The sequence below is a fragment of the Anas acuta genome, chromosome Z (genome assembly GCF_963932015.1).
Source record: "Anas acuta chromosome Z, bAnaAcu1.1, whole genome shotgun sequence".
Taxonomy (NCBI): Eukaryota; Metazoa; Chordata; class Aves; order Anseriformes; family Anatidae; genus Anas; species Anas acuta.
In genome coordinates, this window is record NC_089017.1 from 4,063,031 (window position 1) to 4,088,428 (window position 25,398).

The window sequence follows — 25,398 nt, forward strand, 5'->3', positions numbered from 1 at the left end:
TCAAGTGGCAATTGCTGTAAGCATGCTGATCATGTGGGCTTTCAGTTGGTCTGCGTGCAGCTGTGTAATTTCTGGTACTATCTGAAAAATAATTCAACTTCAGTTCCGTTAATGATTTTTTAGAGAAATTTTAGTTTGCATATCAAGCGCAGTCATGAAACGGAGATCTATAGCTTCTTGTGAAACAAATCTTTCAGCTGCTGAAAGCCAAACCTCTCTGAAGTACTTTAACAGCACCCAGCTTGTAGCTACCATTGCAAAGTGCTGAAACAGCATTAACCTTTTCGACATCTGAACCTTTTAGCAGAAGCTGGCTGCTTTGCTCAGTGCCTGATGCCAGCTGATGCTGCACGTCCTCCAGTTCTTTAAGGGCTCTTACTGGAAACTACATGGCATGTGGGTGGATGCAAGCAGATCTCCAAATTATTTTGGACTTGGCTTCTTGTGCTAGGCTGAAGAAAACATTATGTCAGTATTGGTGATTACCAAAAAGTGTAACATTTCCAAACTTCCCGAGGGAGTGAAACTAGCTCTCCACTTTTTGCAATACAGCACATCAGTATGCCTTCGCACTTGGGCTGCAGGAGTCATGGGGAGCTGGCGGGCAGCCTCTTCTGGCAGATAACTAGCGACAGGACAAGAGGGAATGGCCTCAAGTTGTGACAGGAGAGATTCAGGTTGGAAATGAGGAGACGTTTCTTCTCAGGAAGAGCAGAAGAGTGGTCAGGCATTGGAAGGGGTGCCCAGGCAGGTGGTGGCATCACCGTCCCTGGGGGTGTCTAAGGAAAGGTTGGACTTGGTGCATAGGGACAGGGTCTAGTGGGGGATACTGGGGAGGGAGGAATGGTTGGAGCAGGTGATCCTGGAGGTCTTTTCCAACCTTATTCTGTGACTTGAGAAGCTGTGTAGCCGCTGAGATCTGTTCACAGGCTTGCCAAATGGAGTGCAAACAGGAGAGCTTGCAGTTGATCCTGTCAACAGCGTGCATTCTCTGGAAAAGTTGTCTTCTAAAGTGAAGCGTTGAATGGTCTCGGCACATAAGGAACATACTGCCCTAAAGTTGGTGTAAAATCACTCAAAGGATTTGTTTCTGCAGTGCGGATTTTAAATATCCTTACTTTCTCTGTGCATAGACACAATTTAATTAAAAACAGTAGTTGGCCTGTCAGTGTGGGACTGCATAAATCAGGTATGAACACCGCTCCGCGTTCTAGAAAGCTTTTGGAATTCTTTATTCAGTTTGTATACTAAATGCTATCTGCAGCCTAAGGAGGACAAGAATCCTCCTTACTGTAATCAAGGTAATGTAAAATCAGTAGACAGAGCAAGATTTAAATCAACTTGCTCGGTACCACGTGTTTTTGTGGCTTTCAGACACTGATTACTGGTAATCTGACTAGAAGCAACGCATCAGTGGGCCAGCACAGATGTCAGCGATGTTGTTCCCGTACAGTCGAGTATCTGTTAATTCATAATCACATCTGCTTTATCACCACTAGAGGCTCCTCCAAGACTTGCTTTGGACTTGTTTGTGTGACGGAGCACCTCATCCTTTAAGTAGGATGCGGATGTCTGAATCTGTCAGCTTAACACCTCTTCACAAGCAATGAATTGATTTTTAATCAAAATAATCATTCACTCTGATGGTATAGCTGAACCTGACTCATCAATCTGAAATATTTACAGACCATTAACTGCTCATGAACTTTAAAGTGATGTTGAGTAGAATCTTGGAGCAGTGCTTACTATTAACTAGAAACTAGTGTGACAGTATATGTAATGTGAGTGTGGGTAAGTAATTTTCATTTAACATCAACGTATTTTATTCCAGTATAGATGAGGCTGTTATTACCCACACGGGTAACTGTAGGATTCAGACACTTCCATGCACGTCTGTGGTAGGTTTCCCGTGACAGGGCTGCATTTATACTTGTGTTCTTAAAAACACTAAGCTTCTGCTGCAAAGTGATTGTCACTGCATTGTAATTTGGGATGCAGGCATCTCAACTCAGGTGCCACATAGCTGAGGTTCAACATTGGGACTAAGTTTTCCAAAAATACTCTTGTAAGCTGGAGAAGAATATCCTCATGGACTCAAGGCTAACATATAAATAAGGGTGAATTTTCTGTACTGTCTTTAGTTGGTTTTTGACATCCCCAGTTTATTCCATGTACAAACCAGCAAGTCCTGCACTCAGGTCTCGGGTTTTGTAGATGTGCAGGTGTAACTTTCCTCTGAATGAAGAGGTGTTGAAATTCCCAAACAGTCCACGTGGACGCCACAGCTTTTGAGTGTGGCAGTGTGCTGGAGCACTCTGCTGGAGCTGTTGAAGACAGAGTACATGCTTGTGGAGTAAGCTGCAGAGGTCTATGTAGTCACAGGTATTTATGTGTGCTGGTCATGGCGTTTAATCAATGGAAGAGTGTTCAGAGGAGTCTTTGCAGGAAAGCAGTGTGACTTGTTTCTGGGGAGGCTTCCCTTCTGGGAAGGCCGGGTTTTATCATCTGTCCTTCTGGCATTTAGTTAGTGTCCTTAAACTTTAAAACCTTAAAGGAAGGGTGAACCTGAAAAAAGTCTTGGAGATTTCACCGGAAGGCTCTAAACATAAAGCAGTATTTCACAATAGAGAACTTGCTCTAAGTTTTCTAAAAATCTTTTTCTTCAGGCATCAGCTGTTCCTACAAATGTCCATAGCCATAGTTGTAGCATCCCTTGCAAGAACTCTCTTCCTGTGAATCTACCTCTGCCATTTAATCTTGCTGCTCAACTTGGATTGTTCTGTTTTGTTTGGTTGTTTTTTTGTTGTTGTTTTTTTTTCTTTCTTTTTTTCCATGGTAGTATTTGAAGGCTTTTCTTCATCCAAACTCCTAAGTGCAAGTGCAGACTGTCAATCTATGATAGAGCTTCCCTTCCCTATGCTGGTATGACACTTCTGGATGATTGCTTATCTGTCACTCAAGCATCTTTCAAAGTTAATTCAATCTGCCACTTTAAATCAAGCATCATATCTACGACGTATGCTTAGATATGTAAAAATTGTTTAACTTTTAATTTCACCCCAGTTCCTTTCTCTGCACTGGTAGACAGTAGTGTTACTAGAGCTATTTAAGAGTCATTGTTACTTGCATTACTGCAAGTAACAAAGTTTGCTCTGTTGCTGCAGTCCAGCTTTCTCTGCCCAAACGATCGGATCTCCTGCCGTGTTCTCATCTTGCTTATCCCCCTCCATTTCTCTGTTGTGACCTTGAGCACCTCTTGACCTGCAGTAGTCTGAAGTGGTTCTTCCTGGCTGCTACTCTTACCAGGTATGCCTTCCAGTTTAATGTGAATGTTTACGATTACATGCAAGCTGAATTTCAAGGCTGTCTGCAAACTCAACTCCTTTGTACTAGTTCTGTTTTTGTCAGAAGCGTAAAGGGTATCTTAAGTGTCTGTACTGCACTGCAGAGGAAACAACCTGCTTTGCACCTTTTTGCTGGCTCTTTTGGGAGTTATTTCAGGGAAGTGAGGATTCTGGCTCTATCTAGATGTCATATTAGTCATTTACACAGTAACTTGTTGGAACATAGGTATGAGTATCAATGCTAGCTCTCACTTCATTGTGTGTTCTCTTGTATATCCATCTGGCCTGAAAGATGTCTTTTCAAGCATTCATCTATTAATAAAAACAACCATTTTGTAGATGCCTTTTTGTCTAGCCACTTGTAATTAGATTTTAAATGAGGCGTGATCATTACAACAGGGAGGTGACTTGCAGTGCTCTGCAGAAGGTGAGGACTGCATGTGAGCTGATTTCTCTTCGGTAACCATTTCCTTAGGCCCACGCTGCAAGTGTGAGGTCTGCATGGTGCCGAGCAGAAAGCACTCAAGATGTGGTTCAGATAACAGTAGTACTTCAGAGCCACCAGAGCAGGTGAATGCCTCGTCCTTGTGACTACAGCAGCAGTGATTTGTTGTGAGCACAGCACCTGCTTTTGTTCAGTGTAAGAGGGGAAGGGGGTCCTCTGCCTGCTCTAAGGCAGTTGTTGCATGTAGGCTTGCAGGAGCTGGTGCCGTGGTGGTTTCTGTCCAGCCCGTGCTTTGGGCTGGGGACAGGACTGCTGCTCAGAGTGAGGAGTAGCAGCTTTCTGCCGTGAGGCCAGGGTGAGCTGCCAAGTCATGTTTTGGTATTGACGTAAGGTGGGTGTCTGCTTTGAAATCATGAAATGAATTAAATATGATTCCAGCCACTCTCCCTTTCCTTAGCAGGCTGAAGCTCAAATCAAGATGCATGGACTTTAACGTTCTGGGACTTGAGTTTTGTTTCTTTATTATTTAAAAGAAAAAAAAAAAAGACTAAATGTGAGGGTTCATCTCATTAATTCTCATCCCTTGCCGTGCTGTTTGCTGGAAGCCCAAGTCATCGCTGCTAATGAGTTAAGCCACGCTGATTGTTATGCTGTGAGCTCCGAATCACTGAAAACATGAGGCAGGGGTGAAAAGAGGTAGAGAATGGCACAAAACTGAATGCTTCTTGAATTTGACTCTTCACTAACAAAAAAGACACGCTGTTACCCTAGAGACAATAGCCTGGAAGCAAGGTCGGGTATGTATCAGCTAATGCACTTATTTTAGCTTAAACTTAAACTTGATCTGCTTGAAGCAGCCTGTGGTAATGGAGGTGACAGGCACATCATTATGCAATAATGTGAAAATACCCCTTTGTATCTCGGACACAGGCTTCCCACTGGTGAACGCCTCCTGACACGGCGCTAGTTCCTGCAGGGAGCTGGGAGGCGCTGGGCAGGGGGCAGTTTGCAGGGGTGCATCAAACCTTGCTGGCTCAGAGGAGATTGCGGATGCTTGACAGGCAGGTGCATCTTACAGTTACATTTATACAGGCTTATAAATCTACATTAATGCAATCCTGGCCGTGTCTCCTTTTTAGGAGACGGTGCTGCTGTACTTAGCGCTCTGGGTTGGAAGTGGCAGAGCCCAGCAGACGTGCTTGCTGCTGCTGAGTAAGTGCGAGCTGCCTCTGCCTGGACTTGCTGCCTGGCACCAGCTCCCAGCAGGAGGGTTCACAGCTGGCAGTGCAGCACCTGAAAGGCAAGAGGCACGGCTGCATGAGTGCTTAGCTGGCTTCTGTGTGGCAGCCAGCATAGGTAAGTTTCTTAGAGGACTGCATTTCCTTAGTTCAGTTGTTACAAACATCTCTCTTGTTTAAATAAAAGCTGGTGTGCCAGCTCGAGAAGCCTCTTGAAGAACTGCCTGCCTGCCGTGATGAGAAATGCGAAGTTGTGTAACACTGCAGCACCGTGCTTTGGTTTACACTTGCAATGCTATAAATATTCCCTTCCCCTTGCTGCTTATGAAAGAGGTGACTGCATCGAGGCCTGCCCTGAGTTTTTAGCAGAGCATGTGATTGGTTTCCCTTGAGGAATGCTCTCCTCTCGCATGCAGCCTGGATTGCATATGAAGAGAATCAAGGCAATTAGTCACTGACTGACTCATGAATGGTTAGGCTGGTGTTTGTTTAAAGAACTGTCTAAAAATAGTTAAACAGGCTGGAGCAAATGGTGTTTGTGTATCAAGCTAGTTTGGACATCATCTTTTTGCTCAGCAGAAGCAAACTGTATGGCCTGCCTCACGGAAGAATAAAGCAATCTGCTGCGTTTTAGTGAGCGTGCGAGCTGCCAAAATGGAACAAATAGTTGAGCTCATAGAAACTCTGTCAAGCCTGATGCAAAAGGCTGTGAGAACAGTCTGGTTTGCTCCTGATCGCCTGAATATGAACAAACGAAGCTGTAGCAGTTGCCAGGGTAAGTCCCAAGTACATTGTACTGCCTCCTGTTCAGCCACTCCATGGGTGCACGGAGTGTCTGTGTATAAATCTGCTTACAGGAAGTTATTTACCCAGATCATGGAAGTTCAAAACGTGAGATTGAACGGGATGCTGAATATGTTGTGGGCTAGTGCAGCTCATAATGAGACAATCTGCTGGGCCCTGAGGCCTGGCCAGGGGAGGCAGATGCCCAGAATGTCAACCTCATGCACGCTTAACTGAAGGGCTTCCACACATGCTGCCGGAGATGCCAGCACCGTAGCATGATACTTTGAATAAGCAGCCTCAAATATTCCTGCCACTGCTCCAGCAAAACTCTATTACTTCTGCTAATAGAGTTACAAAATTGTGGTGATATTTGTCTTTTTCCCTGGAGTGGACACGAACCATTTCTAGAACAGCTCAGCTAGTGTCAGCCCTGAGCAGGTCAGGTACCAGGTACACCTACAGCAGGACTCCTTCAAGGGACAGCTTCTCTTTAAAGCAGAGACCTAGGTGGAGATGTACAACAGGAAGCACCCTACAGGTACAGCAGCATCGAGTATCTTTAGATCCCTCAGTGAGACGTAGACACCAGAGAGAGACTCCAGCTTCACACACTAGGATTTATTCTTCCTATCCTGTCCTAATGGGGAAGTCAGTATTTTTGTACAGATATAAACAAGAACTGAGTCAACCGTTTCTGCCCAGAAAATAGTCACACAGAGCAGCCTCTCCGCATAATGCACACCCAGTGAACCTGACTTCATGCCATGCAGCTTGTATACAGTCTGCAGGGAAAGTGGCGGAGTCATCAGACCCAGGAGCAGAGTCTCAGCGTGAGGACTTCAGCAATCACAAAAGCTTTCACATCTGGCCCGTCAGAATTTCTGATCTTTTCAGTCTTGTCACTCTTAATCAGGCCTGCTCCTGTCGTGAAAGCTGAATTAGAGGCAGAATGAAGTAATATTTCAGCATGGAAATTCCCAGGAAAATACAGAAACCTCATTATGGCATTCTCTTTCTCGGGTGGGAATACGAAATTGCTGTAGCACTCAGCTATGTGGGGGAAGTTCAGCAAAGCTGTTGGGCTGGCAGCTAGCAGTACAGAAGAGGACTGAGCTGTTCTGTTTGCTTTTGTCCTATATAGCTGCTGGTAGCTGCCTTTTCTGTGCTGAGCTGGCAGACAAATGCAAAAACCAAGTGGAAAATGGACAGGTTAGAGAAATACTTTGATGGTTCTTCCGTTCCAACTCAGCATCTCTTCTGGATGATACCTACAAAGCCTGGTGGGTTTTGTAGCACCGTGTGAAATCAAAAGGACAAGAACAGTAATGGGAGGGCACCTGGCTGTTAGGCTGCTGCTGGTACCTGCTTATTCGCCTGAGCTCTGGGGAAAATGGTCAGCAGTTTGGGGCAAAATCTGTCAAAGTAACGCACTCTTAGGCACTTGTACCAAGGAGATCGGAAGTCTGTCTTGCTCTGAGACACTGGCTTGGCCATTACTTTCCTGGGGCATGGAGCTGGGGCAGGAAAAACCTCTCTGCCTGAGAGCTGGGGCATGGCAGATCTGACTTGTATGCAGGCAGTGGTGGGCCTGCTGTCCCCTCACTGGCAAGGCTGTGTGACCGGGGGGACAGCTCCACAAGCGTGCAGGTGGCCTGCTGCCAAGGGAAACTATTATTCAGCTCTCAGCCCGGCCCTGCCTTTCTGTCCCCCTGCAAGCTCTCCAGAACGTGAGTGCTAGCAGCTGCCCTGTCTGCAGCTGGATGTTCCCGAGTCCGGGAGGACAAGGAGTGTTTTTTGGCAGGAGCCAAAGTGGCTGTCTCAATTAGCGGGGCAATATCATGGACTATCCTTGCAGTATTGACTCCTGCAGGAAGGAAATATATTCTCTGAACTGCTCGAGATCCTAAGTGCAGCTGACTTGTGCAGGCTAACTCAATCCCTGAATGAGTAGCAGCTGTCAGGAGGAGTTACCACCATGGAGGCTAAAATCTCCAGGCTGAATTTCTAGGATATCAAACAGACAATATTTAAAAAAAAAAAAAAAAGAGGGGGGGGGAGCTTTTATGTCTTTTGAGTAACGCTAGAAGAAAAAAGTCTGTTTTCCAGGCACTGCTTGTTCTGACTGACTTCATTGTTTAGAGCAGTTTTATTTACTCAGGTCCCTTGGGATGCCCCAGACAGCAGAGTGTGGATGTGTGAGATCACAGGAGCTTGGATGTAAAACAGCTGAACAGGGCTGCGGGGAGCCCTCCCGCTGCCATTCAGCTCAACCCCAGCGTCATGTCTATGGTTAGTCCTCTGGTTTCAGGTCCAAGGAGTGAAAGACCAATATGTGGCTCAAAGCCCCTATTTAAAGGTGTGATTGTTATTTGGACCGTGGGCCAGGCTGGCTGCTTTGCTCTGAGTTGTGTGACTCAGTCTCAGCTTCATGAGGATGCAGCTACAGAGATTTATCAGTAACATTTTACTGTTACAAGAAGTTTTGGTAAAAGGAAATCTGTTTTGTGTCTGAACAACCGTTCACTGAAAGCTCTTGGTAATGCCTTAGATAACTTAGGAACTACATAAAAGATACAACTTGTATGAAACAAGGATGGGCTCCTCTGCCTGTCAAACCTGTCTGAGTTAGCCTCACTTCGACTCATCTTTGGTATACTGACTTGTGGCTCTAATTTTTGTTTGCTTGTTTGTTTAGGAGCTTAATGTCCTTTTTGTGAGCTCTAGCTCACTCTTCACAGTCAGGTCTTTTGCATTTTAAATTCCCTATGAAACAGTTCAGGTAATACAGAATATAAAGTATCTGCTGTTAACATCCATATGGCCATTGCAGCAACAAGGGAGCTTTCAGGACTGAAAGTCTTAATTCGCCTGGTCTATGACCTCCTAACTTAGGTCAGAGATATGGTCCTAATTCTCTAAAAGCAAAATGAATGTCAACACAGCAATATGGCACTGCAGGGAAGTCATGCCAACAAGGACTAAAGCACCAGGGTAGCACCCAGCTCTACCACAGGGAACTACTTGGGTCCTAAATCACAGTATCTGGAGCTGAAATAGCAGCATTGCTCCTCTGGTCGCTGTTCCCTGGTCCAATAACGGAGCATGTAATGCAGCTGGTGTCAGTGCTGCCTTTCCAGTTCTGAAGCTGAACCAATTGCGGGGTGCTTGAAACCTCACTGATGTTTGAAACAGGCTGGTGGGACTTACTGCTGACCTCCACTAAACGTGTTCTCCGGCACATGGTATTTAATACTGCATGCAGTAATCCAGGCTTAATATGGAGGAAGCAAATCCATTAGATGAATTGTATAAACGCTCGATGTGCTAGGAGCAATAAAGGGCGTTTTGTGGGATTAGATATTAACACTTAACCCAGTAGCAGTCTGTAGTTCCTGCTCATGCTGCCTTTCTCCTGTGTTAAATGCACGGTGTGGGTAGTGCTGTGCTGGCAGCAGATGTTCATTAGGAGTGCAGCTACGGAAAGCCGTGATGTGTGCAGCGAGGAGCCTGGCTCTGCCTGTGGGCAAGGGACAATACGGAGACCTTGTGCTGCCTGCAAGGGCTGCAGCTCCTGCCTGGGCACGGAGGGGATCTGCAGGAGGTGAGAGCTGCACACCGCCTGCAGGTGCTTGGCTCTGGGCTGGCTGGAGCAGACCATTGCAAAAACATTACCAAAAAGCACAAAAAAAAAAAATACCCAACTCTTCCTTTATATCTCAGTTTGTTGTTTTTTCAGAGGATGCTCGCTTCTGTTGCTGCTGTGTGTGTTCATAAGGCTTGCGCTAAGCTGGCGATGTTATAAAATAAAAACTATCTTTGCCAGGCACTGTCAGAAACATCGAGCAGCTGCAGTTTCCATTGGCTGCTGTAACAAGCTGCTGGTTCCCCTGATATCCCCAAATCAGGTCAGTTGTTGTGACGCTGGTGGCTTTCCAGGAAATGGGTGCTCCCCCTGTTTTATCCCCCTCCCGTTGCCTTTCTGCAGAGGACAGATAGGATGGATTCAGTGTTCCTATCATCGCTGCCTTAAAAACAAGGCGTCTGGGTTTTTCCAGCATGAGAGGAGTAGGATAAGTCAGTGTCAGACTACAAAATGTCGTATTTTGTAAGCTGGAATAAATACTGAATTTCTAGACAGCTGAATTTAGGCAGGAATCCTGCTCGTGTTAGTGTTTCCCACCAAGAGGGAGATGGTATTAATTTGTAAGTGTTGCTTCAAGTACGTGGCAAGACCTCTGGAAACTCAGAATCACTGCAATAATTATTCATAATGGCTATCAGGGCTTAATCCAGTGGTTGGCAGAAACACTAGGTTTCCATTTTCAGGCTGATAACATGGATATCAAGTAGGATTTTATTTTTCCAGCATATATGGATTTCACTGTGGCTGTGCCTTACCAAAGCTGGAGACTGAAGGAAACTGAAATTTGAAGTGTGATCACCATTGGCAATGCTAAGGAGCAAGGCAGTGAAATAGGAAAACAACTGAAATGAGTGTGGTGTCCCAGTAACCTTAAAATGTGGTGTGCTGCAACTTGAGGGTTGCAGTTCTCATTGCAGTAGCTTGGGAAAATGGTTTCTAACTTATTTTTTTTTAGGGACCATACATGTGACCAGTTATAAGTTGGGGAAAGGGGAATGGGTTGGGTGATCAGTCCACCATCCCCACATCAAATGCATTTTGTGGTGTCAAAGAGCCACGGTGAGATGGCAGCTGAAATCAGGGTTATTGCTGGCTAGTTTAAGCTCAGCTGGAGGAGTCAAACAGGTAAATGCAGTCACGGCTGGGTGCTTGAAGGTGTGTGTGGATGGCAACAAATCTGGGGTCCTAAATTCGCCTGGCTATAAGCAGGCTGGGGGCGAGCTGCCCTGCAGCTCTGACACTGGGTGTGTGGCAGCCCCTGGCTGAGCTTGCCAGCTGTGGGAAGCAGCTCGGAGCTGAACTTGCTTTAGATTGGTGAAACTGCTACTGCTTTATTAAAAAGAAAAAAAAAAAAAAGGTTATTGCCTACTTCAGTTCCTTTTTTGCCTCTTAATATGTTTAGAATTGGGCTTTTAGTTGGGGGGGGGGAAAGAAACCTGACTTGTAACTGTGGCTGTTGTGTCTGAGCAAGCAGTTTTGCAGTTTGTTTTGGAATTTCTTGTCTAACTTAACCCTCCAGAAACTCAAACAGCATTCAGCGAGTGTGGAGTAGCTCTACGTAATTTCCTGTGATAGCCTGTGTTGCAGAAGAGACGGAGAGTAAAGCTCGGGGACCTATTTATAATGCTCTGGGAAAGCTGTTGGTTTCACTTTTCAGCTTCTGAATGATCTCAGTGCAGGGACTTGAAAGTGGCACTTTTTAGAAAATTCCTGCTTGTAATGTGGGGTTTCCGAGTTCAGGGGCTTGTGGCTCTGAAATGAGGCTTTGTACAGAGGCTCCGTGTGCTTTGTGCTCCAGCACAGCATCTCGATGTGCTAAACACACAGGCTAGCTACTGTCACTGACAGCGTGCCCCTGTGAGTCCCCCGAACATGCGAGTGGCTACAGGCAAGCTTGGCTCTCGGCTGCTTCTGCATGAGCAGAAAAGACTCCTCTAATTTCTCTCCAGTTGCATTTTTCCGGTGCCAGAGCTCAGGAGGCATCCTTCCCATGGCAAAACACCAACTTTCATTAGTTCTCTAGTATTTGCTGTTGCAGGCGGGCAGATTGCCCTTGTCTATTGCGGAGCTGTGGCTGCAGAACAGTATCTAGAAGTTGGAAACCATCTCCTAGGGCGTATAATGTCTGCATGGCCGTCATGCAGAGAGCCCATGGGTGCTGGATGGCTCAGCTTTCCCAGTGGTCTTCACCCAGCCCTGAGGGCTTCATCCCAGGATGTGGGATGTGGGAGCAGAGGGGCTGTGTGGGGAGGGGTGGGACCCGCTTCCTCAGCCCCCAGCTGTGTATACGGGGTGTGAAGATGATGCTGATAAGCTGCTGGCAAGGTTTTTTAGCTGCCTAGTAACTATACCTGTGTAGAAGACACGCATGTAGCTCCTGCCAAGAGATCTTGTAGCTAGCCCCATCCTGAGTTTTGTTGTTTCTTGTATTTTTAATCTCAGTCCTTGGGCTGTTTCAAGCCTCAGATCTCCTGAAACTGCATGTAAGCACAGGAATGGGCTTGGGAAAACCCCAGTGGTCCCGAGAAGTCTGCAGCTACAAGATGCAGCTCTTGAGGTGAAGTAAATCTGCCCTGCCCTTGGTAAATCGCTGCTCTGCTCCCAGTCCTGGGCAGCACGTTTTGGAGCCAGGCATTGTCTCACTGCAGCAGCTGCTTAGTTCTGCAGTGGTGTGGTGATAACAGGCGTTTGCCTGCTCTCTTGGAGCAGTGCCATTCACGTAACTGACCTTAAACCGAGGGCTAGGATTGTTTAAGCAAATCCTGAATCGTTTGCTTGTGAGCATGCTGGGGCAAATTCCTGTGGTGGAAGGACTTGATGCTGCCGTAACAGACCCACGTGCCGCCAGTCGCACCAGCAGACGTGCAGCACGTAAAGCCATGTGAGCTGCTCAGCTTGTTTCATAAAGTTGAACAGAAAACCTTCTGTTCTTGGCTCCCCGGCACTTTGGCCCGATAAAAGCTGGGTTACAATGCAAAGGCGTATGCCAGTCTGTAAGTAAAACTGTAGCCAGCTGCTTAATTGCTCGTGATTGAATTTGTTTGCCTGCCTGCTTACGTTTCTGGGACTTGGGACAAAACCTTCCCATACCTTGTCCTGTGAGAAAGGTCAGCGACCACCTCCTGGGCTGGGTGCTTCTTAACCTGTCCAGTTTCAGCCCTTTTTCCCTACTTGGCTGGCGTTTCCAGCTGCTGCAAGTGTCAGGGCAGCACGACAGTCATATCCAGCACTCATACCCAGCGCTGGGATCTCTGCAGCCTCTGCACAACTGACTCAGCTCAGTCTTGCCCCACCGCCGTCTGCCGACCTCGTGTGTATGAAAGGGCAGCGCTCACCATCCTGTCCCATTGGTGTTTGGTTCATCGGGTTGCATGGATTTATTAAACAGACACAAACAGCACTCAGGCGTGTTTGTTGTGGCAAGAAGTGTGATGTTAAGAACCCAGGTAGATGGACCAGTTTTATTCTCACAAGAAAGGCAAAAAGCCCTGGGTGTCAGTTAAGCAAGCGTTTAACAAATCTTCCCTCTGGAAAGATTAAATTAAAATTTTTGCACTGGTGCACGTAAAACAGGGCTTCTCATCATGGCAAATGGTTTTAGCCTCCTTCTGAACCCAGCAAGCAAACAATATCTTTGTCTTTTCACATCTATTTTGCCCTGTTGAGCAACAGTTGCTGGATAGTGCTGCATGAATCAGGATGTGGAAAATAAGTTTTGGCTTGTTCTCAGGACTGACCTGGGCTGGAAAGGCTCAGGTATTTAGATTTTTGTTTTCTTGTTTAGTTACTGTTCTGCTTATAAGAAACTATGGGGTTGTATTGTGGCTCCACATGGGCACTGGTATGTGAAATGCTCTGCTCAATGGCCTTACTTGAATGTGCATTTTCCACTTTTTCATTGTCATGGTGGCTTGCTGATCTCCTGTTGTGCTGTCTCCTAATTATTTTTTTTTTTTTTTCCAGGCTCACATTAAGTTTCCTATTGACTATCCATATTCACCACCTACCTTCAGATTCCTGACCAAAATGTGGCACCCCAACATTTATGAGGTAAGGCTTTTGAAAGAAGTTTTCCTAGGTGTGTGAGAAGGCTTTTTAGGTCCTTAAATTTATGGAATACAGATGGTATTAAATATCTCTAGCCATAACTAAAGTGGTAAGCTGTTTGTATTAAATGTCAGGTTTGTGCTTCAGCAACAGTTAATCCTAAAACCTGTAGGAAAAGCTGTTCTTGCAAGCAGGGATGGAGCTTTTCTCTTACCTGCAATTGCAGCCTGCAGCCCCAGCTGAAGCACTGTACTGCAAGTGCTGGCAATTTTAAGGGCTTCTTGGATGAAAGCTGGTTTGGTCTTTGGTGTCTTACCCTCCTCTGATACTTAAGCAACTGGTGGTTGTTTGTACACATTTCAAGGCTTATCCCACTGTTTTGTGTGATACAACAAGATATAACAGGGAAACAAGAAACAATCTTCTGCAAATGAAAGGGTTTGGTCTCAGGGCACTCTGACTGCAGAAGAACCAGAGCTGGGCTGGAGTCCAGCTTCAGGAGTCCTGTGCAGCCTGGTTGCTCTTCAGAGAAGACTGAACAGATAGCTCTGGGCTAAATGTCCACAGGCCAGCTTGGAGCAGCCCTTAGTTCAGTGTGTGTGGGTCATGTTCAAAGGGTAACACCTGTGGGCTGTTGCATCTGTAATTGGATCCTGGTACCAGTATGTAGCAGCTCCTGAAGGGGAACATTTGTATACAAATGCCCTTCAGAAAGCAGCACTCCTTAGCTTGAAAACATCGTCTCTGATGCTGAGAACAGGCTGCTTGGAGAGGCTCGGGGTGAAGGCAGCGTGGAGTAGAGCACTGGGAGGTGCCGTGCTGAGGATGCCTGGTGCATCCTGGCACTGTGTGAACATGGGGGCTGGTGGGGCCAAGCTGTGCTCCTGTGCCACTGCCTGGGCATAGCAAAATGGCCCTCCGTGTGCCACAAATAGGCTAGGCTGTGTTTTGTTGTTGGGCTTTCGTGTATCAAGTGATCTTTAGCTTGTCAGCATGGCTGAACTGAGCTGTCGTGTTACAGAGCAGCAGCTCAAGACAGGCTTCAACAGTGCAAAGACAGCAAGAAGGAGCATTTCATTTTGTGGGTGCGATGTTGCTTCTAATCTTAGTGCAATCAGCTCAAAACTACCCAATTTCAACGAGTCGTATTTGAAAGTTGAAGGCCTGTTTTGGAATAAAATTTGACTTAAGCTTTTAGTGGAGGCCGGTCAAGTTCCTGTTAAACTTCAGAATATTCTAACCACATGTCAGCCTGCTAGGACTGCTGCTTGGAGTAGTTTGAGAGGGTAAAAATTTTTTCACAAGTGTTCCTGTTAGTACAGCTCTGTCACCTTGTCACAGGTCTCTGAGTTTCTGCAGGCTTCCTTTGGGTCCAGTTCAAAACAGGAATGTCACTTCCTCACTGTGAACAAGTGGTGGCTTCGCTTGATGCCTTGGGCTCTGCAGCCCCTTTTCTAACAAGCTGCTTCTGCTGGGTGTCCAACCAGAATGAGCACTCTTCGTGTCACACTAAACTGCACTGATGTTTTAGGCAGAAATGGCCAAAAGCCTGTCCAAACTTCAGTGCGGAGCAGGGTAGTAATCTGTTCTAATTACAGGATGCTTGGGAGGATTGCCTTGTTATGCCCAGGGACTTCCTAAAATCAGCCATCTGACAGTCTCCTGGCTTGAGTTTTGGACTTGACATCAAATCTAACGTGTAGCCAAGGATGGTGTTTCTCTTCAAGGCTCTCTTTCAGTTACATGAGAGCTTGGTCTATAAATAAAGAAAATCTCGGGACCTGCATATTACTGCAGATCCGCACTGTAGAGGTTGTTTCTGAATCCAGAAATTCTCATGCAGGAGGTGAGTGGGAAATGGTTATCAAAGTGGTATGTACAAACCAAATCTTGGAAAGGCCCAGTCCCAGTGGAAAGATGAAAAATTGGCTCTAGGAGCAACTGAAGGTAGGAGGAGAAAGTAACCCAAAACCTGATGGGTGTATTTTGGGGTTACTGTTCAAATACTCCAGCTCTCAGCTTTGTACTTTGTGTTCATAGCAGTATTTCTTGGAGCTGAGGGAATCTGAAGCAGCTTGCAGGCTGTTTTGGAAACAACACTTAAGCATTGAAGATGAGGCACTGGGATAACTCCAAATGAAACTGAGAATAAATCAGCAAAGGGCTTGAGGTTTGAGGGTTTGTCAGGAGGGAAAAAATATCTTTCAGTGTAATGAAGATGAAAGAAAGTAGCAGTTTGCAGAATCTGCTGGTGAGACCAGATGGAGAGGTTGAGGCTGACGTTCCAGTTCTGAGCAGAGACTCGAGGAGCTTGTGTGTTTCTTGTCTCCAGTTTGCTTGGGTCACCTGGCTGGATTTTGGTAACACTGCATTTAGTACTGGGGTTTTTATTGTTGAGGTAACAGGCGTTTTGGTTCTGTCATAATAAAGTATGGGCTAGTTCCTGCACTTTTTTTTCCTCTGGCAGATAAATACATCATCCTCCTTGTTCTTATCTTTCAAAAAATGTATGTAGGATGAGCTCTCCCCTTGCCTGCACCGATCCCTAAAATCTCATGCTGATCTTAAGCCCCATGATGCTTGTGCTCTTCCAGACTAACACAGTGCTGCCCTATTGGAATTATCAATGATGTAACATTAATTGTTGCAAAAAGGAAACCTAACATCCTCACTTCCCTCTTCATTTTCACATTACAAAATATCTGTTGGTCTATGTGCTGCTTTTTTCGTGACACCAGGGACTTCCCCAGTGTGCTACAATGCTTTCTTTTGGTCAGCACTAGGTTTTCCTGGGAGACATGTAATGGAGAAACTGTGTAGGCTAGGGGAAATTGTGAATAAATCCAGAATAGGCCATAGACATAATTTAGCACTAGTAAGGTTAATTTCACCTTAAAATTATATTAAAAATATTTATGGATTGCGCAAGTCTCTTGGAGTCCTGAAAAAGAAACTGCCTTGTTATGACAAACTGTTCCAGCAACAGAAGATATGCCTGGGTATTCAGCAGCTCCAGGTGCTACTTTGCTTTTCATAGTTATGTTCTTTACAAAAAGCTGCTTCAAAATGACATCGGCTTGCTAAATTAGCATACCTGGCAGGTTCAGTGCATAGCCGAATTCTGGATACCGATCACAAGCCTCCACCGTTGAAGTAGGATCTCATTTGACTGTAAAACAAATGTCATTGTTAATCAAAGTGAGCTGAAATGTTTGGGAGGCTCCTCAGGTGAGCTGCTGCTCTCTGTAGCTGAGATTGCTGCCTGGGGCTCAAAGGCACGGATGCTGTGGCTGAGAGCAGCGCTGCTTTGTGCTCCAGCTGCCAGGGGCAGAGAGTGTTGGAGGGTCCTCAGTACGTAGCTGAGACCTAGTGCTTGGGGAGCTGCCTGTTTGCAGCCTCCTTCCTACAAAGCTGATCCTCAGTTTGTCTTGTTCTTCTGAGCAACCAGTAGCTTAGATCAAGGTGACGAGTGACAGCCTTGTCATTCACCCCATCCTGCGTGGTGGCACTGGGACCCCACAAGCCCCTTGGGTCTGCTTTGCTGGAGGACATCAGCTGTGGTGAACATTGCTACAGTACCCCTATGGGGTAATCGTGTCAGGGTATTGTTGCTGATAGAAACCTGTAAAAGCAATTCTCAGTGTTTAGAAATGGTAGGCATTATGAAACTTTGGATCTATATTCAGGCTATAACGCTGGTGAGTAAAACACAGCTTGAGGATTATGTAGCTGTATGGCTTCCATATGCTGCCAAAATATTCTTTCCCTTGCATGCTGGAAGGGACTTCCTGTGAAACCTTCAGGGAGCATCTCCTGCTTCTTTCACCTGATATTTCAAACAGCTACGTCTTCGGGGAGCAGCCTCAGCCTGCCTTGCACCATCTGTTCAACCTCTGCGCATCCCAGGAGAAGCATTGTTTTGATACCTGAGCTAGAATAGAGTGCTAAATCCCTGAATTTAGAGATTCTTGTAGCTAACTCAGTTACCACTGGGGGAGAAAATAATTAACCCTACTTTAGGTCTTGTGTGACTAAAGCTCATCTCTGTCACAATGGCTGTATGTGCTGTCTAGAGACTGATTTAGTTTTATGTGACTTTACTATTATTGTTGGTTGCTTTGCTACATTCTCTGAAATACCTTGGCCTGAGATTGTTTTATATCAATTTGCAGACTAAGGGAACCTTTTGAACATATTAATATGGTAGACATAGGAAGGACTGAGAACTGTTTCCAGTTCTTGTTCATTTTTACTGGCACTTACGGGTGTTCATACCAACAAGGCAAAACTGCTCAAACATAGCCAGAGATGGAATTGAGTCTTCAGACCTTTACCTTGAGCCGGGCTGTTCTCAACTCTGCTTTCTGTCTTTCAGAACGGAGATGTATGTATTTCAATTCTTCACCCACCTGTAGATGACCCGCAAAGTGGAGAGCTGCCATCTGAGAGGTGGAATCCTACCCAAAACGTCAGGTAACAGTGTGAACCACTGGTGTACAAAGCTGACCTCAGAGGCTTGTCATCTCTCCTAGACTAAAGCCTGTGTTGGGAAAAGGTTTGGAAGGGAATTAAAGACCTCAGGGGGTTTTAGAGCTTGAGTCAGGTAGGAACTGAACTCACCAAGCTGTCTGAAGATGCTGGGGTGTGCTGTGTGTCCTGATGCTGGGTTAATGATGTAGAGCCTTCTGCTGTGTTCACAGGTTTTCATGTTCTTAAAGCAATCTCAGATGTTTTAATCTTTCCCAAGCCATGTTACCCCACACTTTTGGTTATCCAAACTTTTCAAAGATACCAACTATTGGAAAAGGATATCTCTGAGTATTCAGGTTCCATAGGAGTAATGTTATGCATAGTGCTACCTGCAGTTTGCCTTCTAATACTTGTCCCTATCTCCTGCCCTGTAGTGTGGTGTGTAGCACTTAACTATGCAGTTCTTTTGCTGCCAAAACCAAACGATCATTAAGTAGCAGAGGCGTTCAAGGCTGATATGTCCATTTTTGAAACATCAGCTGGATTTCATTTTAATTTCAAGACGCTGCCAATAAAGAACTCACAAAACAAACATCAAATAGCAAATCACTGACCTGTGCGGCACGAGTGACATGGGGAAGGGACCTTGAACTCAGGTACTTCTGTTCTAACTACTTAATGTGATTCATTATGCAAACAAAGTTAAAATAACTGACCTTATACTTCTAGCACATTATATAAAAAATATGCATTTTTTTCAGAATGATTTATTAGATATTGGTTCCTTAGTTTAAATCTCTTTTCCACTGGTAGATCCAGGGTGGATCCAACCAGGGATTTCAATCCCTATGAGGGAATGTAGAGAGATGAAGAGGGTAGTCTGATGGTTTCACTCTGCTTTTATCTAACTTGGCTTCATGAAATTAATTTGCAAAAAGCCTTTGTCAAAGCAAAGATCTAGCGAGGGGGTTTTATTGGATTCTTGACCCTTGGAATGGGATTGTAACACACTGCAAAGTGCTGAACTAGAACTAACGTGGCAGCAAACTAGGATTTGTAGCAGTCAGCAAATTATAACTGAAGTTCCCTCCTGGAGCATGCCACTTCAAGGTTAAAAAGGCTCAAGAGAAACAGTCCGAGTTGTGTGAAGTTATAAAAGTTGTGTGACGTTAAGGTGAGAGTTGAGAGTTTTACCTTAAAAGCTTAAGCTAAATGTTATCCAATCCATCTGTCCCAAGCAGAAGTGAGCATGAAGCTCTCTGAAGTTCTAGTCCAGACTGGCTTTTAATTTTTTAATTAACTTAAATAGTATTTTAAACTGTGTACTGCTGAACTGTGTTGAGTTGTCCTTCTGCTCACGTGGCTATTAACCATATCAAATGTATGAAAAAACAATATATCTCCTCCAGTTGTTAGGACTACATGTCAAGCAAGTTAAACAGAGTTTAGAAGCAGCTTAGGTCATTAATTACTTAGATCACATTCACATTCTGACTGTTTCATTGTACACAGCACTGAAAGCTTGATGTGAAACTCATCTTGCCAACTATGGTTGCTGCTTTTCCTTACCGCGATGCAGTTTTTGGTGCTTACTTTCCTGGAACATTTTGAGCTTAGGGGTGATATCTGGGGAGAAAACATTCCTCGGATGTGTTGGCAAATGGCTACAAACCTTGTCCTTAAATGTTAGCCCACTGCCAGCACCACCCATCGGGCTAAGTGTCTCATAGAAATGCTTCCTGCTGGGGTCCCATCTGGCTTTGCAAGGCTCCAGAGTTTGTCAGATTGGAGGCAGCAGGACTGACAGTGCATGAGGGGAGCATGGTTGTAACGAGCTGCATGTGTAACCTCTTCAGCTGCTGAATTTTGTAACTCCTGCTGAGTATTGGCAATTCACTGCAGCTGACCATGGCTGAAGTGTCTGCAGGGTGGGATATCATTCAGCTTGGAGAGTGCCTGTGCTTACACCTCTAAAGGTGTCAAGCATCCTTGTTTTTATTTTTTTTAACATGGACTTTCTTGTCACTCGGAGCACAATGAGTCAGCCACAAGTAAGTATGGCAAACGTCCAGCAAGATGTGGAGGAATGGTCTGTGATCTATGTGGCAGAGAATGCTGCTTATCCTTGTGTCCCCAGGGCCATAAAGCTGAGCAACTGGTGGCAGGTCTTAGGAGCTGAGGATCTTTGATCATTTTGGCTGCTGTTCTCCGTACCTCCCCTGGCTCCTTTGGGGTGTGCAATATTCAGCACGTGCACTCAGCACGATGTTTGAAGTGCTGCTACGTCCATACCTTGTGAGGAGAGGTGATGCCTGGCCTCACTGCTGCTTTTCTTCCTGAGGATGCTGACTTTTGCTGGCTCTTGCAGCTGCCGGCAGTGTATTGAGTTGGCTGACAGAAACTGTTCAGGTCTAACATTTTGACTTCAGCTATACTGATGGTAAACCTTTTCCTTGATATCAGAGAATAAAAATGTGCTAGGACAAATCTCCACCTACCTCTAACAATGGCTTTGAGAAGCTACAATGTAGATAGCAGCTGGAACAAAAAAAATCTTTTCAATATAAGGTATGTAACAGGATGCACTGGTTGGGGCTCCCAACCAGTCTGTGTGCTGTCTGCTTGGGTTTAGATGCAATTCACCTGTTTCTGAACCTTCTGTTGATTCATGAAGAGAAAAAGGCACCTAGCAGAAGCTCAAGGAATCAGCCCTGTTGGCTTATCTCCTCTGATGATAAAGGGATCTGGAAGGTCTTGCTTTGTGAAGGCAATGGCACTGGAAACACTGAAAGAAGTAGCGTGGCAGCTGCTAGGGAGTGGCTGACAAGGTAGCTGTTCCCAGAATGAGCAGGGAAGGATGCACAAAAGCACAAGGCAGGCTTAAATCCCTGCTCTTCATGCAAACATCTTGAATATAGCGTGGCCTGACTGAGAAGCAGATCCCCAAGAACATAGCAGAAGGTCAGTCTGTACCCAGGATGGTGCAGTTTGCATCTGGTGCTGAGGGTGCTTTCAGTCCCCATGAGTCACTTGCCGGTGGTGTTGGGTCCTGTGCACTGGGATCCCTTCTTGTTAGTGCACCTTGTGTACCCCCAATAGCAGGGTTTGAATCAAAGCAGTGTGCAGTTCCACGGGTACCAAAACTCCCAGAGCTGATGTAGCACCCTAGCTGGGGATGAGCAGCGCTGCCTCACCGCTCGTGGCCGCTGGCCTTGGTGGTGTGCTTAAGTGGCTTTTTACCAACTTTGCAGTGTCCCGGGCTCCAGCAGAAATCTGCCTTTTCTCACTTTGTTTGAGGTAAGATGGGTAGAGCAGATGCTAAATCCGGCTACTAATTCCTGTCCTGGGCCTTCCCCAGGTTTTGCTCGCTCTAAGCAAAACCGCTGCAGCGCTGCTGGAGCTAACTTTTTGGCTTCGCAGCCTGGCTGGGAAGAATCAAAGGCCTTTGAATAAATCCTTGAGATGAAGTGGAAGACGGGCACTCTCCTGCCCATCATTCCAGTCTGGCCAAGCAGTTTTTTCCAGAGCTGTCATTCTCTTCCTACTGAATTATGTCCTCTGGAAAGCAAATCGTGGGAGGCTCTCCTGATAGCTGTGCTGAGCAGGCTGGCCAGACGTAAGCATTTCATTTCAAAGCCTTTCAAGAAGCGAAGCATCCAAATGACCGAGCATTTCCTGGCACCGTATCCCAGTTAAGCGATCAGATGTGCTCAGCACACACCGCTCTGAGTGCACCTCTAAATCAATGTGAGTGCAGAGGGGGCTGTAGGCTCCTTTAATCAGTTCTGCAGGGCAGTGGCTGTGTACGGCTGTATTCCAGGACCTATCACTCGCCTCTGGTCTTTCCTTACAATCCCATTGAAAGCTTTTGCCAGCATTTTGCACCCCAGGAGGGTGCAGCTGTTGTGGTAGCTGAGGAGAGGTGACACCTGGCCACGGCTCCAACCTCTGCACTTGTTGGGCATCAGAGGGCCTTGGGTCGCTGCAGTCCCCTTTGCTCCCCAGGGGGACAGGCAAAGAGCCCAGCTTTCTGCTGGGGAGCCACGTGCCAGCAGGAGCAGGCTCACCAGGCGTGTTTCCAACCCTGCACCATCCCCAGGAGGTGTGGATGAGCTGAGTCGGTCTGAGCTGAGCTCTGCCGGCCACCGCCGCCACGGGGACGTGAGCAGCAGTGGTGGGCCAGGTGCCAGAGGGCTGCTGGCTCTGTGTTCCCTCCCCACACTTGTTCTCTTTTCTAGCTAGAACACAAGCTCACGTGTCAGGCAGCAAAGGAAAGGCCTCTGCAGGTCAGTCTGTGAGAACCCCTGGGCAAGGCAGCTGGAGCACTCTCTGGGCTGTGCTGAATCGGTGCAAAACCACTTCCAAGCCAGAAGTGTCCCACAGCCCGGCCTGGGGAGGTGCTGGGACCACCTAAATATCTTGCTTTGTGCTAGGGAGCTTCTCCCCTCTAGATTTTCTGGAGCACGTTGCTGTCTGTAGTCAGGTCCCTGAGGTTTGTACTCTATCACCTTCCCCATGCTGCCAGCCATGGACTGAAGTTCATAAATACCTGCTTTCACTCCAGATGTTGGTCAGTTGTGCTTAGCTTAGGTTTTGACTTTAAACAATGCATTCTGATGCTTTTCTGATGCCTTGCCTTAATTACAAAAAAAAAAAAAAAGCTGTCAGCATCCAGGACCCATGAATGCTTTAGCCCTAACCCTGATGTTGTGGTTACCTTTTTCAGGACTATCTTACTGAGTGTAATCTCTCTGCTTAATGAGCCCAACACATTCTCTCCTGCCAATGTGGATGCATCAGTCATGTTCAGGAAATGGAGGGACAGTAAAGGAAAAGACAAGGAATATGCTGAAATCATAAGGTAAGTTCTGTTCTGTGTGAGGCTGTGCTACCAGCCTCCTGCTCTGAATCCTGCAAAACAGACTGCTTGCAGAACTTGCTGGAACCAGCCTCTCACTCTGGTTGCTTCTTTAGAAATGAATCCTACAGATTTATTCCAAGTCCAGGTTTCTGGTCTCTAGATTTTTCAGCACAGAATTGGTGCAGACTTCTGGAGCAGAAGGGCCGGGCTGATCTGTCTTTGAATTGTTCTTTTCTCAGACTAATCTGGCACGATGCTCCACAAAACCTATTGGCAGCTAGTAAATCCCACTTGAAGTCCCCACTTGCCTTTGAGCACTGCTTGCATTGCTTGGGATGTGATTCAAACTGACTGCATCCTACTAATTCCGTGCTTAATGCACTCATGAATCATAATCTTGTCCCTCCAATTTGAAGGAATATCAGCAGGATTTGGCAAGCGTTTGCAAAGCTTGGGGTCTGATTACCTGGGAGCACTGCTCAGTTTTGACTGTCCCTTGCTCAGAAGCTCATGGTTCATCAGGTACTGTTGGAAGACGATATGAACTTGAGCCAGGGTGCCTTGGAACCACAAATGAGCAGCTTCCACCTCAGAGTGGCTGCCGTCACACTCGCTTGTCAAAAAACAAAAAAACAAAAAAAACAAAACAACTACATCTGCATTGACTCGGCTGGCTGGGCACGTGGAGCAGAGCCATGGGTGGAGCTGAGCAGGGTGATTGCTGACCTGAGCTGGGCAAAGAGCCCCGCTGGAGGTTATCTTTGTCCCTGGCAGCTCAGCTGGCTTCAGCAGAGCTGGCCTTGCTCCAAAGCAGAGCAGGAGGCAGCTCGCAGCCCACCCTGGGGTGCTGCGGAGTGCTTGTGTCCCTTTGGCCCCAGGCAGCAGTGGGGTTACCGCTCTGCCTGCTCCCCTGGGGGCACTGAGCAGTGCCAGATGCTCGGGGCAATGCCAGCCTGGGGCACGCCGGGCTGGTCTTTGGTTGCTGTAGGAAATCCCTGAACAGCCCCTGTGCAGTTCACGTAACAAACCCTGCTCTGAGCCCTGGCAGGGCCCGGGGCAATAACTGACTTCGTATGTCGCTGGCAGCATGGATGCCACAAACAAACTTGGAGTACTCCCAAACCTGGGGCTACGGGAACTAAATCTGTTGCTGGTGCTGCTTGTGGTGCTTCAGCCAGACACGGGCGGTGGCTGAAACAGCTCCCCGGGTTGCCGGGAGAGCAGGGTTTGGGAGGCTGAGAGCCCCACTCACACTGCTCTGTCGTCTTCCTGCAGGAAACAGGTTTTGGCTACCAAAGCCGAGGCAGAGAAGGATGGCGTGAAGGTCCCCACTACGCTGGCAGAGTACTGCATCAAAACTAAAGTGCCTTCCAATGACAACAGTTCGGATTTGCTTTATGACGACTTGTACGATGACGACATTGACGACGAAGACGAGGAGGAGGAGGACGCCGACTGTTACGATGACGATGATTCTGGCAATGAGGAGTCGTGACCTGCTCCCTCTATGCCCCTGTACTGCCCTGCCGACTCAGGCCAGAAGGGAGCAGCGGTAACCTAGCAGCAGTCCAGCAAAAAAAGTGTGGGGGGGGGATCAAAAAACTTTTGTCTCCTGCTGTCTCCTGTTGTATGGATCTGTTTGCTCCTTTTTTATGGACCTCTTAGAGACCCTCCACAGAATGTCTGAATTCTTGCATTCTTAACCCTTTCATCACTGTATTATGATTTCTTTTTAAAAAAGAAACTCCCCTTTTCACTTCTCTACGAAACGCTCACAGCGAAACAGGTTTGCTCGCGTTTAGGTTCTTGAATTCAATACAGTCTTGCATTGAGATGTTTAATGTATTTAAAGCTGGAACAAACCCATTGGAAGCTGGGTTTTTGGGAGCTCAAGTGCTGCATTTACTGGGAAGAAAAAAAAAAATCCACACAAAGCAAATTGCCAAGGTTTAGCTGCTCCATTTACAATAATAGCGTGTGTACATTCGTTTAGCCTTGTGGTGGTGGCTTTTCCTTTTTAAGGTGTGGGGCGGAGAGTGTAAAGCTACTGTGTGTTGAGCTTGATGGGATGTTACTGAAAGGTACAGTATTCCTTTTCAGCCTGCTCAAGTTAGGAAATAGCTGGCCCCTGGAGCCCCAGCGGGCACAATCAGCTTTGTCTCTGAAAAAGGCTTGTGATATGAACCCTAAAATAAACACGTAACACTTCACGTCTGTGCAACTGAGCCCTGGGTTGCTATTTATTTTATTTTTTCAGGCTAAGTTGGGGTTGAAGCAGTCCAGGTTAGCTGTGCTGCTGAGAGCTGCTGACAGCTGCCCCTCTCCAGAGGGAGGGCGGACGTCTGTCCTGCTGCCCCCGTGGCCAGCTGCTGTGGCCAGCGCTCATCCCAAACTTGTTTTTGGTGTGGGGAAAGACTGATAGCCTCCTGCCCCAGTGCTTGTGAGCAGCCTGTGCTTCCTGTGCCCCCAGTCCAGTGCTGGCCTGAGCTTTTTTTCTCGTGCTTGTGTAGGTCAGGTGTGGGTAAGCTGTCCTGGTGCCTGCAGAGGCTGCTGTGGTTGTGGCA

The 25,398-nt window shown here is 46.6% G+C and overlaps 1 protein-coding gene across 1 annotated transcript in view; it reads left to right on the forward strand.

The window, feature by feature from the left end:
- LOC137847971 (ubiquitin-conjugating enzyme E2 R2) overlaps positions 1-25,059 on the forward strand; it is a 51,376-nt gene extending 26,317 nt beyond the window's left edge. The window contains exons 2-5 of the mRNA XM_068666718.1: positions 13,420-13,506; positions 17,879-17,976; positions 22,700-22,834; positions 24,110-25,059. Coding sequence (XP_068522819.1) covers positions 13,420-13,506; positions 17,879-17,976; positions 22,700-22,834; positions 24,110-24,329 — 540 coding nt within the window. The 3' untranslated portion in view covers positions 24,330-25,059. The remainder of the gene's footprint in view (positions 1-13,419; positions 13,507-17,878; positions 17,977-22,699; positions 22,835-24,109) is intronic.
- Positions 25,060-25,398: the final 339 nt, after the last annotated feature.